This window comes from Solanum dulcamara, chromosome 11 (assembly GCF_947179165.1).
Source record: "Solanum dulcamara chromosome 11, daSolDulc1.2, whole genome shotgun sequence".
Lineage (NCBI taxonomy): Eukaryota > Viridiplantae > Streptophyta > Magnoliopsida > Solanales > Solanaceae > Solanum > Solanum dulcamara.
This window is the reverse complement of record NC_077247.1, coordinates 34908839-34929774: the sequence shown is the minus strand read 5'-3', so window position 1 is coordinate 34929774 and position 20936 is coordinate 34908839. Positions and strand designations below refer to the sequence as shown.

Here is a 20936-nt window from a genome sequence, read left to right as displayed (position 1 = left end):
GTCGTTGTTGCAGGCACGGCTGCTCGTCGGCTTAAACGGAGAAGAGGTTGCGACGTTAAAGAGCTTCTGCAGCGTGTTCGTGTTGTTGGTTGCTGATTGCTTTGGTGGCGAAGCTGCAGCTGACGGAACAACGCCGGACATAGAGATCGAGCGGCTGCTGGATAGCAGCTCACCGTGTCCGCTACGTCGGCGGTTGCTGCTCGAAGGAGAAGCAGCGCTGGAGTCGTTTGGTTATGCTGCTGGACAGCAGCTCGGAGGAAGAAAGGTGCTCGTCGATGGCTGTGGTTTCTCGCCGGTGAAGGAGGGAGAAGGGAGGTGGCATCAGAGAAGAGAGTCTAGAGAAAGAAGAGGCAGCGATGGTGGTGGTTTCGCGAGGGAGAGAAGTTAGAGAGGGAGGCGGTGGATCTTCTTCTCTCTTGTTGGAGAAGAAGATGAATAGTAGAGAGAGAAAGAGTCAAAAAATGATGAGAAAAGAGAAAATCCTCAAAAAAAATCTTTTAGGATTTTGGGTCTTCTTGTAATTAGAAATATGAAGTATGATCTCAACCGTTCATCAATTTTGATGAACGGTTGAGATTAGATCTTGACATTTGATAAAAATGGAATGGATGGATATGATTTAAAGGTGGGTTCAAGATTTTAAAAAAAATGAGTTATATATGAATTTAATTTAGGGAAAATACTATACTTAGAATAAAAATAGAGAAAAAATTTAATAGATTGCTATCTAATTAATAACGTATATATATATATATACCACATTTATATAATATGTACTAAAAATAGATGTGTAATATATATTAACATAAACAAGTAAGAATATATAATAAACTTAAATAATAATCCTTTTATATACATATACACATAAACATATTAAAATAGATATGTAATACGTATATATTAATATGAATAAGTAAAGTTATAAAATAAACTTAGTAAATAGTATATTTTTTATATAAAGAAAATACTCATGTATATACTATACAAATATATATATATGTTGCAACGTATGCATACTAAAATAGATGTATGACATACGTACTAACTAAATCTACAATAAATTTAAATAAGTAATAACTTTATATGCATATGTATATAAGTCGTATTAAATTAGGTATGCGATATGCACAAATAAATATGAATAAGTAAATTGATAAAATATACTTAGTTCAGTAATATTTTATATGAAGAAAATACACACACACGTATAATATATACTAAATAATGTGGAAAAAATATTTGAATGTACAAAGCTTGTTATTTTCATAAATGATAAAAAATGATGTTAATAATATTAACAAATAAATAATATTATAAGCTATGAAATCTAAAATATATGATTTTTTATTACTATTATTATTATAATTATTTTGGTAAAAACTAAAAATAATTAACTTTATACATATATATATAATTCAAAAAAAATAATTTTTTAAAAAATGCTTATCTATCAAGATAGTGAATCAAAATAATTATAGGTCGGCCAAAATTAGGTGTCAACAACTTGCCCCTTCTTTGCTTGGGAATGAGGGATGAATTGACGAGCAAAGAAATTTGACGGAGTAGCCGATTTTGTCCGACCGATGAGACAACCTTAGAAGGACCTAATGAAATGAGTGGGAGTTGAAAAAATATTGCGACCGATACTTCAGTTTCAAGTTGCCTACATATCTCTGGTTATACGAGAATCAGGTCGTGTGTAGTTCTGGATTGTAGAATCACAACAAATTTTGATCGAATTCAAAATTTGCCCCAGTGTTGGATTATGGTGACACCGAGTTCTTAAGAGGGATGAACGTATGGGGATGTTAGCACGAATAGAATGAATATGATCAACGCTCGAATCGAGGTTATTAGCATATTCTAGTATGTGGGAAATCAGGTTGGAGGTAATTCTAAGAAACAAACTCATAATGAGAAATGCTCCATAGTAATTTCTACTAAAGACCTATGGTAGAGAAAGAATGGGAATTTTCAAAATAAATTGCCCCAGTATCGAGTCATGGTGATGCTGAGACATGAAAGAGTTATTCAAATCCAAAACTTGGAGAATCGAGTCCAGTTGAGTTTCGAAAGAGAATCATTGGCGTAGCTAGGGATGCTTGACATTCCACTAGCTTGCTCTAGTTTGTTGCTTAAAAGGAGTTCTATGTTGTAGTGTGGTGTCCTTATAATGTAAAACCGTCGTCTGGCAGAGCGATTGTAATGTAAACGCCTGTATCCGTCGGTGTAGAGCTTGTAAATGTAATGCCTGTATCCGGCGATGTAAAACTTGTAAATGTAACGCCTGTATCCGGCGGTGTAAGACTTGTAAATGTAACGCCTGTATCTGGCGGTGTAAGACTTGTAAAGTAACGCCTGTATCCGGCGATGTAAAATTTGTAAATGTAACGCCTGTATCCGGCGGTGTAAGACTTGTAAAGTAACGCCTGTATCCGGCGGTGTAGAAATTGTAAATGTAACGCCTGTATCCAGCGGTGTAAAACTGTAAAGTAACGCCTGTATCCGGCGGTGTAGAAATTGTAAATGTAACGCCTGTATCCGGCGGTGTAAAACTTGTAAAGTAACGCCTGTATCCGACGGTGTAGAAATTGTAAATGTAACGCCTGTATCCGGCGGTGTAAAACTGTAAAGTAACGCCTGTATCCGGCGGTGTAGAAATTGTAAATGTAACGCCTGTATCCAGCGGTGTAAAACTGTAATGTAACGCCTGTATCCGGCAGTGTAAAATTGTAATGTAACGCCTATATCCGGCGGTGTTAAACTTGTAAATGTAACGCCTGTATCCGGCGATGTAAAACTGTAATGTAACGCCTGTATCCGGCGATGTAAAACTGTAATGTAACGCCTGTATCCGGCGGTGTGAAACTGGTAATGTAAATTTAACTGTAAATGTACGACGTTGTAGTATACATGCTTCTGATCGAAGGAGTTTGATGGGGTTTGCTATGTACAACCTCCAAATGGTAGAATTTGGACTATTTGGTATATACAGCCTCCAGACGTCGAAGTTTGTACGATATTTGTTATATACAGTCTTCAGACGACGGAGTTTGAATGATGTTCGCTATATACAATATTCGGTGGATATATACAATCGAACGGTGATGGATATATACAGCCTCCGGTCAGCGGAGTTTTGAATGGTGTTAGATGGCGTTCTCCAATCGAGGGAGCTTGTTTGACGCAGTTAGACGATATTCTCCGACGGAGGAGTTGTTGACGAGGTTAGAAGATAAGCTCCAATTGATGGAGTTATATTTGACAAAAGTAAACTATCCTATTTATCATATGGGCCCCCCTTGTCTTCAGTATTTTGATCCGGATCTCGATCGTACCTGCAAAGATTTAAAGGGAAATCCTTTAGACAGCACATCGAAGTATAAAGTATTTCTGATAAATAAAGTAAGGGAAGAATATTTTGGCTTATGATTTTGAGAAGTCGAATGGCGTCTGCAGTCATCCTCTAGACTTGAGGTTGTCTTCCTCGATCTTCTGTTTTCCTGCGCTCAAAGAAAATTTTAGTTTGGGAGGGGGTGTTGATTTGTATCGACTCGCTGATTCAGGCCTCGTCACCGGGAACCTCCAATACCTCTATAGTTCGTCCGTAGTATCTTAACCTAGAGACTTAGTAGGTGGAATAGTAGAAAAGCATTTTTTTTAAAAATAAATAAATAAATAAGTAAACAAATGAATAAAAATAAATAAATAAAAATAATAGTTTGTTTTTAGACAAAAGAGTATATCATATATATATATATATATATATATAGAGAGAGAGAGAGAGAGTAATCCTTGATCATTTTAAGGTTATGACATGATTTGGAGTCCATCGTGCTTCTCCATATCCAAATGTAATCTTTCTTGTAGTCTTGTCTTCTGACGATGCTTCTCTTGACTTATTCGCGAGATCCTTCACGTTCTAATGATACCTAACTAAAGGAGAGTTTTCTAAGGTATGACCGAACCCTTAAGGTTGCCTACGTATCCAAGTGGAATCAGGTCAGGGCGTAGTTCGAGTACAATAGAAAAGTGAAACTATAAAGGGACCGAATCCGGCAAGGATTGCCTACGTATCCCGCCGAGGGAAGTCAGGTCGAGCGTAGTTCTAAATACATGGAAATGATGTTTTTGGATTTTCTAAAAGAGGACCGAACCCGATGTGGGCTGCCTACGTACCCCACCGTGGGAAGTCAGGTCGAGACGTAGTTCTGTTTACATGGAATGTAAGAGTAAAAAAAATGAAAGCTAGTCTTGATGTCTTCAGATGTAGTACTTCTTGATGGAGTCTGAGTTGATTGGCTTCGTGCTCACTGTACCGTCCATTTCTGCCAAGATTACTGCTACTCTAGATAATACTCTATGAACCATGTAAGGACCTTGCCAGTTTGGTGCAAATTTTCCTTTAGCTTCTCCTTGGTGAGGAAATATCTTCTTCAATACTAATTGTCCTGGTGTGAACTATCGAGGCTTGACCTTCTTGTTAAATGCTTTGGCCATTCTGTTTTGGTAAAGTTGACCATGACAAACTGCATCCATTCTTTTCTCATCAATGAGCATCAACTGTTCAATCCTGCTGCGAATCCATTCTGCATCATCTAAACCGACCTCTTGAATAATCCTTAAAGATGGTATTTCCACTTCAGCAGGTATTACTTCTTCTGAACCATAAACCAACATATAAGGAGTTGCCCCAGTGGAAGTTCTGATTGTGGTACGATAACCGAGCAGAGCATATGGTAACTTCTCATGCCATTGTCTGTGACCATCCACTATTTTTCTCAAAATCTTCTTGATGTTCTTGTTTGCTGCTTCAACTGCTCCATTCATCTGTGGCCGATAAGTTGTGGAATTTCGATGAGCAATCTTGAATCGCTCACAAATTTCCTTCATAAGATTGCTATTGAGATTGGCCGCATTATCTGTTATAATTGATTCTGGAATCCCAAATCGACAAATGATATTGTTACGGACAAAATCTGCCACGACTTTCTTAGTTACTGCCTTATATGTAGAAGCTTCGACCCATTTTGTAAAATAATCAATAGCTACAAGGATGAAACGATGTCCATTTGATGCGGGAGGCTCTATGGGTCCAATTACATCCATGCCCCAAGAAGAAAATGGCCATGGGGAACCCATAACATTGAGCTCATTTGGTGGAACTCGTATAAAATCTCCATGCACTTGGCATTGATGACACTTCTGCACGTATCGAATGCCATCTCTCTCCATGGTCATCCAAAAATATCCAGCTCTTAAGATCTTCTTAGCTAGAGTGAACCCATTCATATGAGGTTCACATGTTCCTGCATGTATTTCTTCTAAAAGTCTCGTCGCTTCCTTGGCGTCAACACATCTTAGCAATCCTAAATCTGGAGTCCTCCTATACAAAATTTCTCCATTAAGAAAGAAATGATTGGCCATCCTTCTCAGAGTCCCTTTTTGCTTGCTGGTGGCATTTTCGGGATATTCTCGTGCTTCTATCAATCTCTTGATGTCATAGTACCATGGTCTTCCATCCAATTCCTCATCAACATGAAAACAATATGCATGTCGATCATATAACTTTACTTCAATAGGGTCGATGTAATTCTTGTCCGGATGTTGAATCATTGAGGATATTGTTGAGCTCGAGGGACATGTTTGAAGTCAATCTTTGTGAATCTCCTACTCAACTCCTTTATGCAATGCAAATAAGGAAGGATCTTCACATTCTTAGCAGCCCATTCTCCTTGCACCTGATGAACCAATAAATCAGAATCACCTATGACCAAAAGCTCTTTGACGTTCATGTCTATGGCCATTCTAAGTCCGAGAATACAAGCTTCATACTCTGCCATGTTATTGGTGCAATCAAACCTAATCTTGGCTGAAATTGGGTAATATTGACCCTTTTCTGAAATTAAAACCGCTCCTATTCCAACTCCTTTGGAATTTGATGCTCCATCAAAAAACATCCTCCAACCATCGTATCGTTCTGATACGTCTTCTCCTACAAATAATACTTCTTCATCAGGGAAGTAAGTTTTTAGAGGCTCATAATCTTGATCCACTGGATTTTCTGCGAGGTGGTCAGCCAAGGCTTGTCCTTTGATGGCCTTCTGTGTCACGTACACAATGTCGAACTTGCTCAACAAAATTTGCCATTTTGCCAATTTACCTGTAGGCATTGGTTTCTGAAAGATGTACTTGAGTGGATCCAATCTTGAGATTAAGTACGTGGTATATGCAGACAGGTAATGCCTAAATTTCTGCGCGATCCAAGTCAAAGCACAACATGTTCGTTCCAACGAGGTATATCTTGCCTCATACGGTGTGAACTTCTTGCTCAAGTAGTAAATGGCTTGCTCTCTTCTACCTGTCTGATCATGTTGTCCCAATACGCATCCAAATGCATTATCCATGACAGATAAGTATAGTAGCAACGGCCTCCCGGGCTCAGGTGGGACTAATACTGGCGGGTTGGACAAATATTCTTTGATTTTGTCGAAAGCCCTTTGACATTCCTCCGTCCATTTTGTGGCAGCATCCTTCTTAAGTAATTTGAAAATGGGTTCACAAATTACTGTGGATTGTGCTATGAACCGACTGATGTAGTTAAGCCTTCCCAAGAAACTCATCACGTCCTTCCTGGTCTTCGGGGGAGGTAATTCTTGAATTGCCTTGATCTTAGAGGGATCCAACTCTATGCCTCTCCTGCTAATAATGAATCCTAACAGTTTTCCTGCAGGTACTCCAAATGCGCACTTTGCTAGATTCAATTTAAGATTATACTTTCGTAACCTCTCAAAGAATTTTTGCAAATCATATAGGTGATCCGAACTCCTCTTGGATTTGATAATGATATCGTCCACATATACTTCAATCTCCTTGTGGATCATATCATGGAAAAGAGCAGTCATGGCCCTCATGTAGGTTGCGCCAACATTTTTTAGGCCAAATGGCATTACTCTATAGCAATACACTCCCCATGGAGTGATAAATGCTGTCTTTTCTGCATCATCTTCATTCATCAGTATCTGGTGATATCCCGCGAAACAATCGACAAATGATTGCAATTCATGTTTTGCACAATTGTCAATGAGTATATGGATATTTAGGAGAGGGAAATCATCCTTAGGACTAGCTCTGTTGAGATCTCGATAGTCCACACATATTCTGATCTTTCCATCCTTTTTTGGCACTGGTACTATATTTGCCAACCAAGTGGGGTAATTTGTGACCCTCACAATGTTCGCCTCAATCTGCTTGGTTACCTCTTCTTTGATCCTCAGACTCAAGTCTGGCTTGAACTTTCTTGTCTTTTGTTTAACGGGTAGGCAGGTGGGATCAATTGGTAGTCTATGTGAAACGATATCGGTGCATAACCCTGGCATATCGTCATAAGACCAAGCAAATATGTCGACATGTTGCCTAAGCAATTCTATTAACTCCTTCTTTCTTTCGGCCTCTAAATGTATGCTAATTCGGGTTTCCTTCACAGTTTCCTCATCTCCTAAATTGACAACCTCTGTTTCATCCATATTAGGTTTCTCCTGACTTTCAAACTTCTCGATCTCCTGTGGTAGATTTTCAGGCATCATGCTTTCATCATATTCTTCTTGATCATGTTCGTTCTTTTCACTTTGCTCGATGGATTCATTACATGTCATAACCGTTGAACTAGGATTTTTAATATGAATGCTGAAACGTATAAAAGGCGAGTAAAAATAAATAAGTAGGTAGAAATAATGAGATAATTTTTTAAAGAAATTAAAGACTTTTATTTAAAAGCGTTCTAGCTTTTTTTAGAAAAAGCAACCAAAAACAAAGATCAAGCATGATACAAGCCTCAGCTTTGATCATTCAAATTTAAAAATACAAAACTACGTTCCACACTACCAGGACTTTTGTCGAAACAGGGAAGGACTGACGGTCCAATTCTGAAAGCTTTCTCCAGGCTTGGAATCACAGATGCTCAATTTGCGGAGATCTATCTCTTCCTCTTCTCCAATCATGGCCACGAACAAATTTCCTATTCCTTCTACTATGTCATCGTCAGATGCGTGATCTAGAATCGGAACTTGCTCTGGTACAAACGTTATCTTGATGGATCCCCTATTATGGACTCGTCCCGATGTAGATCCATATCCGAGTCCAGTGGTACCTTTCTGATGCTTCAGCTGGATGGGTTCAACTATGCCATTAGCCCTGGGTCCAAGTCCTGTCTTAGGCTGATACCCGTATTTCAACATCTCTGCTGCGACCATCTTCGATGCCCCTGACAATTTCACACCAACCGACTCTAACTTCTCGTCAATCCTCACAGCTTGCATGATTTCTAAAGTGTGAAAAGTGGCTCCATCTAATTCCTCATTTACTGGAACAGAATTGACAGAATAGATGGGGTGATTGAGCTCCCCATGAACAGTAACTTCTGTGTGACCCCACTCAAACTTTACACATTGATGAAGAGTTGAAGGAACTGCTTTTGCCATATGGACCCATGGTCTTCCCAGCAACAGGTTGTAGTTCGATGACACATCCATCACTTGAAATAAAATAGGGAATTCTGCTGGTCCCACTTGCAATGTGAGATGGATTTCTCCAATGACGCTTCTCTGTGCTCCATCAAAAGCTCTCACCTTTACACGACTTTCCTCTATATCTCCCATATTCAAGCCTAAAACTCTCAGAGTTGTGAAAGGGCAGATGTTACATCCAGAACCGCCATCAATCAGAACTCGGGTCACAATCTTATCACGACATTTGACCGTGATATGAAGTGCTTTGTTGTGTCCAGTCCCTTCCGTTGGTAGCTCATTATCATGGAAAGAGATTTTGTTAGATTCCAACACTTGTCCAATTGTTGCAGCTAAGGTTTCACTTGCGGTCTCTTTTGGAATGCAAACCCCATTTAACACCTTCATCAAAGCATTCCTATGAGCCTCAGAACTCATTAGCAAAGACATTATGGATATATGAGCCGATGTCTTCTTCAGTTGCTCTTCGACTGAATAGTCTTTCGGCTGCATCTTTCTCCAAAATTCTGTGACTTCAGCATCCGTAACATTCTTCTTGGGATTCGGCTCCTTCCCAATAACTCCTTGATCCAGATTCTCGGGAGTATAGCACCTTCCTGATCTAGTCATCCCCTGAGCCACAGCGGTGTCAATCATCTTGCCCTTGGCTTCTGTTTTATAATCCCATGGGACTTCTTTGGTGTCAAACTCAGCCTTTCTAGCAACTGTAGTGGTTACTACAACTCTCGGGAGATATGTTTGGACAGTAAGAGGTTCCCTTAGCTGAACAGTGATAATAGGTTGTACTGGAGATGCAGTGGCAGCTTCTTCGGCGTTCCAGACAGGCGCGATGGTTTCTCCCAAGTTGTACTCTTCTTCTAGAGAAATCATATTGACTTCTCGATTCTCATGATTTGGCAAAGGGTTGTTGTTCACATTCGGAGGTGTTGGAGTGCATTTTATTAGTCCTCTTCTGATCAACGTCTCAACCTAGTTTTTCAAGCCATAACAATCTTCTGTGTCATGTCCTTGGATTCCCGAGTGGTAAGCGCATCGCTTGTTTCCATCAAAATTGTAAGGGATTGGGTCGGGGAGTTTTCCCTCAACTGGATGTAGTACTCCTGCTATCCTCAACCTTTCAAACAATTGAGCATAAGGTTCAGCAATGGGTGTGTAGGTGCGAGTATTTCTGGCTTCGAGATTTGGACGTGGTCTTGGCACATATGCTGGTCTATTTTGGTGGGTTGGTGCTTGGAGTGGGACATGTGGTCTTGTTGGACTTTGGTATGTTGGTGCTCGAGGTGGATTATAGTGTGGTCGGGTATTATATACTGGATACGAGGTGTATGGAGTATGTGCAACAATTTGGGGATTGTTGGGGTATTGGTGGGATTGTCCTCCATGTTGGTAATTGACGACTGAAACATCCTCCCTTTTCTTCTTGATGCCACCAATGGATCCTGATTGTATGGCCTTACTTGCAGCTTGCAATGCAGCCATGGACTGAATTTTACCTGATTTGATACCTTCCTCTATAAAATCTCCCATCTTGACCAATTCTGCAAACTTTTGGCCCATCATTGACATCATCTTGTCAAAGTAGATACCTTCTTGGGCTCGAATAAAGTATTTTGAGAGCTCACTCTCATCGAGCGGTGGTTGAACCCTTGCAGCCTCGGTTCTCCAACGTCGTGCATACTCCTGGAAGTCCTCCGATGGTTTCTTTTGTATGTTGGCTAATGAGAACCTGTCCGCAGTGATTTCAGTATTAAATCTGAAGCGATTCATGAAATCCTCAGCCATTTCCTGCCAGTTATACCATTTGCGAGGATCCTGGCATGTATACCAAGTCAACGCTTCTCCAGATAGACTTCGAATGAACAACTTCATTCTTAGTTTCTCATTTCTCCCTACACCAACTAACTTGTCACAGTATGCCCTCAGATGTGCGTGAGGATCGCTCTTTCCATCAAATATGTCAAACTTTGGGGGCTTGTATCCTACCGGCATGTCAATATCTGGGTGGATACATAAGTCATCATAATCTAGGCTCTCTGTTCCCCTAGAGACTTGTAGGTTTTTCAACGCCTTTCTTAGACCTCGAAGTTGAGCGTCTATTGACTCATCTTCTTTCAATCGGCCATCCTTCTCCATCTCTGCATATTGGTCCACCTCATGCGGGACCTTGACCCTAACCGGTGTCGTGAAAGTAGGGGCCTCAACAGCATATACAAGTGGGATCTGTGAATCATAAGGAGCGACGGTGTGTGCTCCAAATATCTGGTTTGTCACTGGGTAGGTAGGTGTGACGGGGTCTTGAGTGGGAAGGTCAGGAGCAGTCCTGATTGCAGACGGATGAGCTAATGGTGCTTGACCATGAACGGGAGCACGTTTAGGCATGTTTGGAGAATCTGCAGGAGGCAGGTCAGCTCTAGGAAGGTAGCTGGGCATCTTGAAACTTGGGAAGGTAGTAGCCGAAAGCTTGGCCAAGTCTCGCACTTGACGTAGTTCCTCTCTCAAAATCTCAAGCTCTTGCGCCATGTGAGCCATCTTCTCGTCATTTTGGATGTCGGCTATATTTTGAGAACTTTCAGGATTTTCTACTGGTATCATTATGTTTGCAGCAGCGTTAAATTCTTCTCCACCTGTCATCCTTCCCCTTGATCGAAGGTTGTATCGTGAGTCAGCCAGTTCGCAAGTCGACACAAATCAACGTTCTTTTAGGGATTAACAAAACAAAATAAAAGAAAGAAAAAGGAAAGTATGTTAGTTTGGGAAAGATTTAAAAGTACAACAAGTATATAATACACATACACGCCAAGTTAACGACATTCAAATGTGTCCTATACATAGCCTCTTTTTGCTAGAGGATGACCTATGTTGCAATCAATTTGATGATAAATGATCCATTAAACACATTTCGGATTTGGAATAACATAATTTTATTAATCAAAGATGCCTTGGATCTTTGTAATGAAGTATATGGGCAGAAATCTAAAAAAAATGAAATTACATGGAGGCCATAAGGCGAACAAAAGGATGACAAAGCACATGATAAGAATGAAACTCTAAGGCCATGTTGGAGCGTCGTCATCATCATCATAATCATAATAGGGCCCTGGATAGTACTCCGACAATTCGTCAATCTGGTTCGATCCTACCTCTTCATCGAACCCTATCGAACCATACTCAGAGTGAGCTTCTTCCTCTGGGTCCTCTTCTGGATCTTCTTCCGGATCTTCCTCTTCCGGCTCCTGAGGATCTTCACTTGGATCCTCTTCAGGGTCTTCCTCTGGATCTTCTGCGATCATTGGTATCAAATGATCTACTGATCCTGGAATTATTTGATCGTACATTGGTGTTGTGAATTCAATGTGAGGGAGTACTCCCTGCTTAACCCAATTAATCCATTGGTTGTCCGCAACACCCACAATCCCTTTCGTACTTGGCCGAGCCAAATGTCTCACAGTGGTACGCCACACATAATATTCTGGCGTGCACCATTTTTCATTTCCTGCCTCTATCGTAATCATGTGATCCCATTCTAATTGCAAATTCCTTATACGCCCTGCTGGGACCGAAGTGAGATCATCCTCGTGTAGTGCCATATTTGCCCATAATGGTATGTCTTGGACAACTCCGAATTGTCGTAACACTCGGAGAGGAGTATATGGCTGAATACCTCCTAGCCCGACCAGATTAATGAAATAGAGGTGTTGCGTCCTGACAAAAACTGATCCTCCCGTCCAAAAATACTTCCAGCGGATGGAATCTCCTGTGAGGTTGGTCAAAAACGGACGTCATTCTTCCTCTCCCATAGGTGCGTCCCAATACCTAAGACGATCACTGTGGCTTTGGATCAAATTGCGGGCGTCTATTGTGTAGTCCCTTTGTGGTTCTCGACGATAGAAGTGCTCTATTGCCCAGATCTGTAATAATAAATTACAGCCCCCAAAGAAGTTATTCCCCCTTGTGCATGCTGACAATGATCGAAACACTTCAGCGAGAATTATATGCACCAAGGAATAGTTATTGGCAGAATGTTGATATTTATCGAATGAAACCTCATTGGGAAGACCATAGCCCCCAAAAAGGCCATCACAAATACCCTTGGTCGCATATGCATCCATTGTCTACGAGTGCATGCAAATTCATCTCGGTGCTTATCGAAGCTCTCGAGACGACCAAATCTTTGGAAAAGATAGTCCAACTTTACCTTCCCATTTTCTGCACGCCTTAGTGAGGGCAAGACACGCAGCCCCAACAACCCAAGGAAACCTTCTGTACTTATGGTTGATGGACATATCGGTGTTCTTCCTCTTATTGGTAATTCAAGAAAAATACTAAATTCCTCTAGTGTTGGAGTGATTTCAAAATCCAAGAACTTAAAGGTCACAGTGCTTGGGTCCCAAAACTCCATCAGCAATATAATGAAGATCTTGTTGGCTCGAATTCCCATGAGCGACAACAAAGCACCTAAATGCCTTCTGATCTCAACACCATGCGCCCTACGAATGTTTTGCCACCAATTTTGTATTGTATGGGGGGCCGAAACAACCATCTGAATGTTTGAGAGGTTTTGGTTGATATTCATCTGAAAGAAAGGTAAGGGTATGATAAGTATGTTTATTCCAAATCCGTCATGTGTTCTTTTTCTTTGGATCATTCATAACAACTTTCACAAAACAAATATGTCGTTAGGTGTATAACCTTTGACAAAGGGTGGATTTCCTAATTGCGAAGACGGTGCATTGGATCGCCTCACCTAAGGTGTATGCATCATGGCCTATTTTCTAGAGTAAGATTTTTTCCTAGATATTCAAGAGTGGACTGAATTTTTGCGAGAAGGCACACTAATCTTATTGTGCAAACTCTGAAACTAAAGAATCCAAAAGAAGGTTTGGGGGAGTGTGAGACACTCCCCGCGTGAACCAGTGTGTGTATTGTGTACAGCCAAAGACTCGATAGAAAATGCAAGTGACAGTGTAAGAATATCAATAACATGTAGTGTTTTTCAAGCAAATAAGGAGCGCAAGTTTAGATTTAGCTTGCGTCCTTTCAAATAACAAGTAATATAACAAATCACAATAAATAAATTAAAGCAAATAAATGCAAGTAATAAAATGAATATCCCATAATTCTAAAACTAAATTTTACTAAGGTTAAAACCTAAAATGCTAAGTACATGGGGTTTCCCCAGCGGAGTCGCCAAGCTGTCGCACCCTATTTCGACCCGCTCGAAAATAGGGTGCGACAATAGCAAGACCTTTACTAATGAAAACAAAATTGCCAATTACTGTTTGGGGTCATGCTATCTTACATGCAGCAGCACTTGTACGTCTTCGACCGACACATTATAATAAATACTCTCCGTCACAATTAGTATTTGGTTATGAACCAAATATAGCCTATTTAAGAATTTTTGGTTGTGCGGTATACGTGTCTGTAGCACCACCACAACGTACAAAAATGGGCCCTCAACGAAGGTTGGGCATATATGTTGGGTTTGACTCACCCTCCATAATTCGATACCTTGAACTGTTAACTGGAGACTTATTCACTACTCGATTTGCAGATTGTCGATTTGATGAAACAATTTTCCTGCCATTAGGGGAAGAGAAAAAGGAACCCGAAAAAGAAAAAGAAATTGCATGGAAAGTTTCATCACTTTCACATTTTGATCCACGTACCCGCACATGTGAACAGGAGGTCCAGAAGATCATCCACTTGCAGAAAATAGCAAATCAAATGCCAGATGCATTTACTGATTTGAAACGGATAACTAAGTCACATATCCCTGCAGTGAATGTACCTATCCAGATTGATGTCCCAAAAGGACCATCTACAAGTATCATAGCTTCTGAATCCCAAACACGCCAAAAGCGTGGTAGACCATTGGGTTCAAAGGATAAAAATCCTAGAAAGAGAAGCGTGAGAAATAATAAAGATGATACTACAATAGAACCTCCTGCAGAAGGTCAAGATTTGAGTAATCCTGATATTTCTGAAGAAATCAGTGAACCCGAGACTCAAGTGAATGAAGAACTTTCAATAAGTTCTTTCGGTGATGAGATAAAATTAGATCGATCTAAAATCACGGTTGATAATGTTTTTGCATATAATGTTGCACTTAACCTCATGCAAGAAAGTGAAAGTCTTGAGCCTAAATCCGTCGAAGAATGTCGACGTAGATGTGATTGGCCAGAATGGCAAAAGGCTATTCAATCAGAATTAGACTCACTTGCTAAATGTGAGGTTTTTGGACCTGTAGTCCAAACCCCTAAAGGTGTAAAACCAGTTGGCTATAAATGAGTTTTTGTTAGAAAACGAAATAAGTGAAATGAAATTGTAAGATATAAGGCACGCCTTGTTGCACAAGGATTCTCTCAAAGACCCGGAGTCAATTATGAAGAAACATATTCACCAGTTATGGATGGAATAACTTTTTGATATCTCATCAGTTTAGCTGTACATAAAAATCTTGAAATACATCTAATGGATGTAGTTACAGCTTACCTTTATGGTTCACTTGATAATGAAATTTACATGAAAATTCCAGATGGATTAAAATTGCCTGAAGCATGTAAAAAGTCTCGGGAAATGTACTCAATAAAACTACAAAGATCATTATATGGTTTGAAACAATCAGGGCGCATGTGGTATAATCGCCTAAGTGAGTACTTAATAAATGAAGGCTATATTAATGATGTTATTTGTCCATGTGTTTTTATTAAGAAAACGGAATCAGAGTTTGTTATACTCGCCGTTTATGTTGATGACATAAATCTCATTGGAACCCCTGAAGAGGTCCAAAAGACAATTGAATATCTAAAGAAAGAATTTGAAATGAAAGACCTTGGAAAGACAAAACTTTGTCTAGGTCTGCAAATTGAATATTTAGCAAACGGAGTTTTTGTCCATCAATCTGCCTACACTGAGAAAATATTAAAAAAAATTTACATAGACAAAGCACATCCATTAAGTACTCCAATGATTGTTCGATCACTTGAAGTGGAAAAAGATCAATTTCGACCTCCAGGAGAGGATGAAGATATTTTTGGTCCTGAAGTACCATATCTCAGTGCTATTGATGCACTTATGTATCTTGCTAACGCCACTAGGCCTGATATAACATTTTCTGTTAATTTGCTAGCAAGGTATAGTTCTTCCCCAACGCGAAGGCATTGGAACGGTATCAAACTTGTTTTGCGATACCTGAAGGGTACTATTGATATGGGTTTGTTTTATACTAACAAAGGTTGTGTAGACCTTATTGGTTATGCAGGTGCAGGTTATTTATCAGACCCACATAAAGCTCGATCTCAGACAGGTTATCTGTTTACACACGGAGGGACTGCTATATCATGGCGATCTACAAAACAGTCCATTGTTGCTACTTCTTCAAATCATGCTGAAATAATAATAATTCATGAAGCAAGTAAAGAATGTGTGTGGTTGAGATCGATGATACAGTTCATCAAAGAAAGATGTGGTCTGGAAAATAATGTTAAAATACCCACAATTATATTCGAAGACAATGCTGTGTGCATAGCTCAATTGAAAGGTGGCTTCATAAAAGGAGACAGAACGAAACACATTTCACCAAAATTATTCTTCACACATGATCTTCAGAAGAATGGTGAAATTGATGTACAACAAGTTCGTTCAAGTGATAATCTTGCAGATTTATTCACAAAGGCATTACCAACATCAACTTTTGAGAAGCTAAGGCATAAGGTTGGAATGCGTCGTCTCCAAAATATCAAATGAAGCTTTCATCAAGGGGAGTAAATACGCGCTGCACTCTTTTTTCCTTAACCAAGGTTTTGTCCCACTGGGTTTTCCTGGTAAGGTTTTTAATGAGGTAGCAATCAAGGCGTATTATCAGATATGTAGACACAACATCAGAATAACTTAGTATATTATTTCTTGTAAAGTGTTTTTATGTAAACACATTACACGTGGACATCCAAGGGGGAGTGTTAAGTGGAATGTCCACATATTAAGTGGAATGTCCACTACATATTATATTAAAGTGGGGCCCACTAAAAGTGGGCAGCCCACTAATCATTTTCTAACACTAATTTTTCTATATATACATTGCCATGAATTGGCAATGTAAGACGGTGAAGAACAGAAATACATATAAGCAATTCCTCTCTTTCTCTCTTGTGTTCTGTTTCCCTCAATATCTCTTTTTCAATATTTTTACTTAATTTTGCCAAGCTAGTTATTTTTATAACAATATGATTGATTTTTCCTAAATTAGAGACTCAAACCTACAAAGCACGTGTACTCACAAGAATTATATATTAGAAAAAGGCTTAGTTTTAACATGGCATAATGGTAATAAATTGCAAGTTGAGAGTATACTTGACTTTTCAAGCATTAACATTGCATTCCTAAATTGTACAAAAAGTAAGGTGAGTAGTACTTTTAACGTGGTGTCTATTGTGTACACTTGTATTACACTATCTCTTATCAAAACTTTTACTCTTTTCCGCAAGCTTTATCCTCATTTCTTTCTTCAGAAATGCCACCATAGAACAGTTGAGAGGAAAACATACCTCAAAATAGCAAGAAATTCTTCAAAGTTCTGTTCTTTTGAAAATCAAATCAAGTCTAACTTAGTTGTGTAATCTGACGGCGTCCGTCTAATCTGATAAGCATCTATAAAAAATAAAGAGACCTGCAAAAATAGCTTACCAAAGCCAAGATGAGTAACACGAAGAGAATCAAGAGGAAGAGAATCGATATTTATCCAAGGTAATATTATTTCCGCTTTACTTCTATTTTCAGTTGTCCTTTTCTTTGTTCATCACTTTGGATTTTTCATTTTATATCTCACTTTTATTTTTGATTTTTTTTCCAGAAATTTATAATTGCAATTCAACATTTGCTCTAGCAATACTGTATTTATCACCAACAGGTAAGATTTTTTCTTTTATATTTTTCGTCGTCCTATTTCGATATCTTAGATAATATTTTTCAAGCATGGAATATAAGAGGACTATAATAGAAGTATTGTTCTAGGGATTTTTTTCCCTGTCAGGCCCAACAGAAAAAATTGAATTTAAAGAAGGCTGCAAAATTTTGCCTTTATCTCTTTTGATTAAGCTTTCTGAAAGTTGTTTTAATAGCCTGTTTGGCCTGACTTTTAAAATTATCTTATTTTAGAAAATGTTTTTCGATAAAAAAATTTTTGGTAAGAAACCGCTTGTATTTAATCGATCAATTTCAAATATATTTTTGAGAAATTATTAATGTTTCTTTTAAAAAAGTGTCCCCAAATATATTTTTCAAAAGAGTGAATTTAATGAGAATTATTTTTTTTAGCTTCTGAAAACTGCTACTTTCTAGATATATTTATTTTTTAACAAAAAATTAGTCAAATGCATTATTTTTTAAAAAATAAACATTTTACATATCTCAAAAGTTTTGGCCAAACACGCTATGCACTATTTGAGATGCTAGCGCTAACTTCCACAAAGAAAATTTTGAAAAATGGTCAATTTACTTTTTATTTAATTTATTAGGAGTTGGCTAGACTTTAATTTGTTAGCTTAATAATTAAGTGATGAGAATAATTGTACTCCAAACAAATGACAAATGTTTCATCTTTTAATGGTAACATTAGTAGACCTAGACAAGTTTATGATTTAGATTGGAATATTGGACGATTTTGCCTGAGCCAACTCTACCAATAAGCTACTGCTTCATTTCTAACTAAAGAAACACATAATAAAAATTTTAATCTATTTGTCCTTGTTTTGGAGTTTTAATTAAAGAATTAATCTAAACAATCGTCCAATAAATTACTTAAGTAAAAGGAAATTCGACTGTCGAGTATTTAGGTAAAGACTCCTTTTAATTATGTGTAATTTATATAAATCTCATAGTGTTAAGAGCTAATTACATTATATTTTTATTATCTTTTTTAAATTACAAAAATTTCTTAAAAATTATGAATTTCGAATATATCACTGAATTTTCGGATACATCAGCAGACATTCGGATATATACGGGAGGGATATATCCAAGAGGGGATAGGACATCCGGATACATAGTGGGGGGAGGTATCTAAGAGGGGAGAGATGTATCAAAGAGGAGGGGATGTATCCGAGAGGGGGATAGATATGTATCGGTGAGAGTGGAGTGATTTATTCGAGACGGAATTTTTTTAAAAAAATTCAAATGATATAGAATTTTAAAAAGTATGATAAAATAAGATGTATATTTAGGTAATTTTTTCTTTAATTGTACAAATAAAACTTCAAGATCTTTGAGTATAAATAAAGAAACTAATTCATTTCATTGCAATCTTGAGGGTAACGAAAAATTATACTCCCTCAGTCTAATTTTTTTATTTACTTGGCACACTTCTTAATAAATAATAAATAAAATGATAATTTTATATGTCACTCCTATTAATTATAATTGAAATGAATAGTATTTAATAATAAAGATAAAACAGATATAAATTGATAAATTGTCATTTGACACATAAGTGTAAGTGCAGGTCATAAAACATTAGCTTATTTGAAGATGTATCAGTTCACTCATCTAAAATAGTGCAAACTCCATAATTATATATGTAGACATGATTCTTCACATTATTATAATCAACCACAAAATATAATATCTATAACTATGAAGCTTCCTTCCCCAATTCTACTCATTATGGTATTAAATTATTTGTCACATCATTTCTTTTTTATAGCTCTATGTTATCGTCAATAACACATTAGACTTGCAATACAATTATTTTCTTTATATTAAATAGGGAGATATGATCAAAGTCACATTTGTATTATCATTCTTTCTCTAGGTTTCACATTACACCTAATTGAGTAGATGGTGATAGTTCAAATTGAAAAATAGAATAACTGATAGTTGATGTCACGACCCAGCCCCGTAGGCCGCGACTGGGGTTCGACCTGGACCCCCGTATACATATCTATCAGCTGTGGTCAAGTCGAACTATAGACATGCAATGCATATAAATCAAGTGTAGTCAAACCGGACTACAAACAACATAATGCCATGCATCAAAGCCCTATTGGGGGATAACATTTTTATAAACTTGTAGCCTCTTCCATTTGTATCACCTCATAAAAGGGCATGCAAGTCGACAAGGCTGCCAGAACATAATAACATATATCATACATCATGTAGACCCAGCTGAATCAAACTGACATACACAACCCACATATACATGTCTGCAGACCTCTAAAATATTAACGACAACATATAGCGGGCGTCGTACCCCTGAATAGATAAAATAATTTTATACATCAGTAGTCAGTACCAAAAAACTAGGCTCCGATACAATGGATCATCTTCCAGCTGAGTTGAGCAGAATCTTAAGCTGACGGACTTCCAAAACCTGTATCTATACCTGCGGGCATGAAACGCAGTCCTCCGAAGAAAGGGGGTCAGTACGACATATGTACTGAGTATGTAAAACATAACATAGCACAACTGGAAGCATATCTAAAATAGAGAAGCAGGGGATAAAATATCAAATCAGAAACTTGTACCTGTACTCTGTGAATTACAAAATCATGTATATTCAAATTATACCATATAGCTGGCCCTATCAGGGTCCGGTGAATACATCTGTAAAACCATCATAGGCCCCGTGCCATCACCACCTTATTACAATACATCATCATATATATACATACGTAACCCAACCCTCTAATGAGGGGCGGTGGATAATGCAGTGAATTGCACGAATCTGATAACCGGCCTGGAACTCGACGAAGAAGTTTTACCGTATACACGAATAGAGTAGTGAGTAACTATATGCAATTTAAATCATATTGGAGACTCGACAGAATAAGAAAGTTAAGCTTTTGCTTGAGGACCCGAGTAGTGGTGTAGTCATATGGAGTGTCCTCTAAATGCCATTATGGGCTGCCTTAATTGTAATCTCGGGGTCCCTAGACATATGTTAACATAAGGCCAAATCATTTATGGAATCAAAACACTTAGTGTCATATAGTCTGTAAGACTTGGAGCCAGTACATTTATTATCTCCCTAATACATAGAAGTTTTTAGGGAACTAGTTCAACTATTACACAAGTTCGATATTCAAAAGTAAATAGGAGATATTTAAGAATGGATTTACCCCGGAGCTCGTATCATATTTCACTTACAACTAAGACATGCCAGAAAAGAAAGAGAGTAAGCTCTACATAGTCTGTACCTCCCTTCATGTGGTCATCCTGTACATATTTCGTATCCGACCCATCCTGGGGCTCGGTGAACAACTATGACATCATAGTCTCATTTTCATACCAAGTACATATCAAGAGAAGGGAGATATAACTTTCCATACACTACTTTTTGACACGTAGAAGCCTTAACAGGCAATACTCAATTCTTACAGAAGTTCCAATACTAAGCAGTGGATAGGGGTTATGAGG

General features: G+C 38.3%; 2 protein-coding genes across 2 annotated transcripts; both read right to left on the bottom strand.

Moving 5' to 3' along the window:
• Positions 1-7880: 7880 nt before the first annotated feature.
• Positions 7881-9395, bottom strand: LOC129872527 (uncharacterized). The gene has a single exon (XM_055947491.1). The coding sequence runs from the start codon at positions 9393-9395 to the stop codon at positions 7881-7883; it is 1515 nt and encodes a 504-aa protein (XP_055803466.1).
• A 99-nt stretch (positions 9396-9494) lies between these two features.
• On the bottom strand, positions 9495-11156 carry LOC129872526 (uncharacterized). Its single transcript, XM_055947490.1, has one exon. It carries the CDS (start codon positions 11154-11156, stop codon positions 9495-9497), a length of 1662 nt encoding a protein of 553 aa, XP_055803465.1.
• Between the last annotated feature and the right edge of the window lie 9780 nt (positions 11157-20936).

Coding starts and splice junctions, on each gene's coding strand:
- LOC129872527 (XM_055947491.1), bottom strand. CDS start 9,395: ATGATTTCTCTAGAAGAAGAGTACAACTTGGGAGAAACCATCGCGCCT.
- LOC129872526 (XM_055947490.1), bottom strand. CDS start 11,156: ATGACAGGTGGAGAAGAATTTAACGCTGCTGCAAACATAATGATACCA.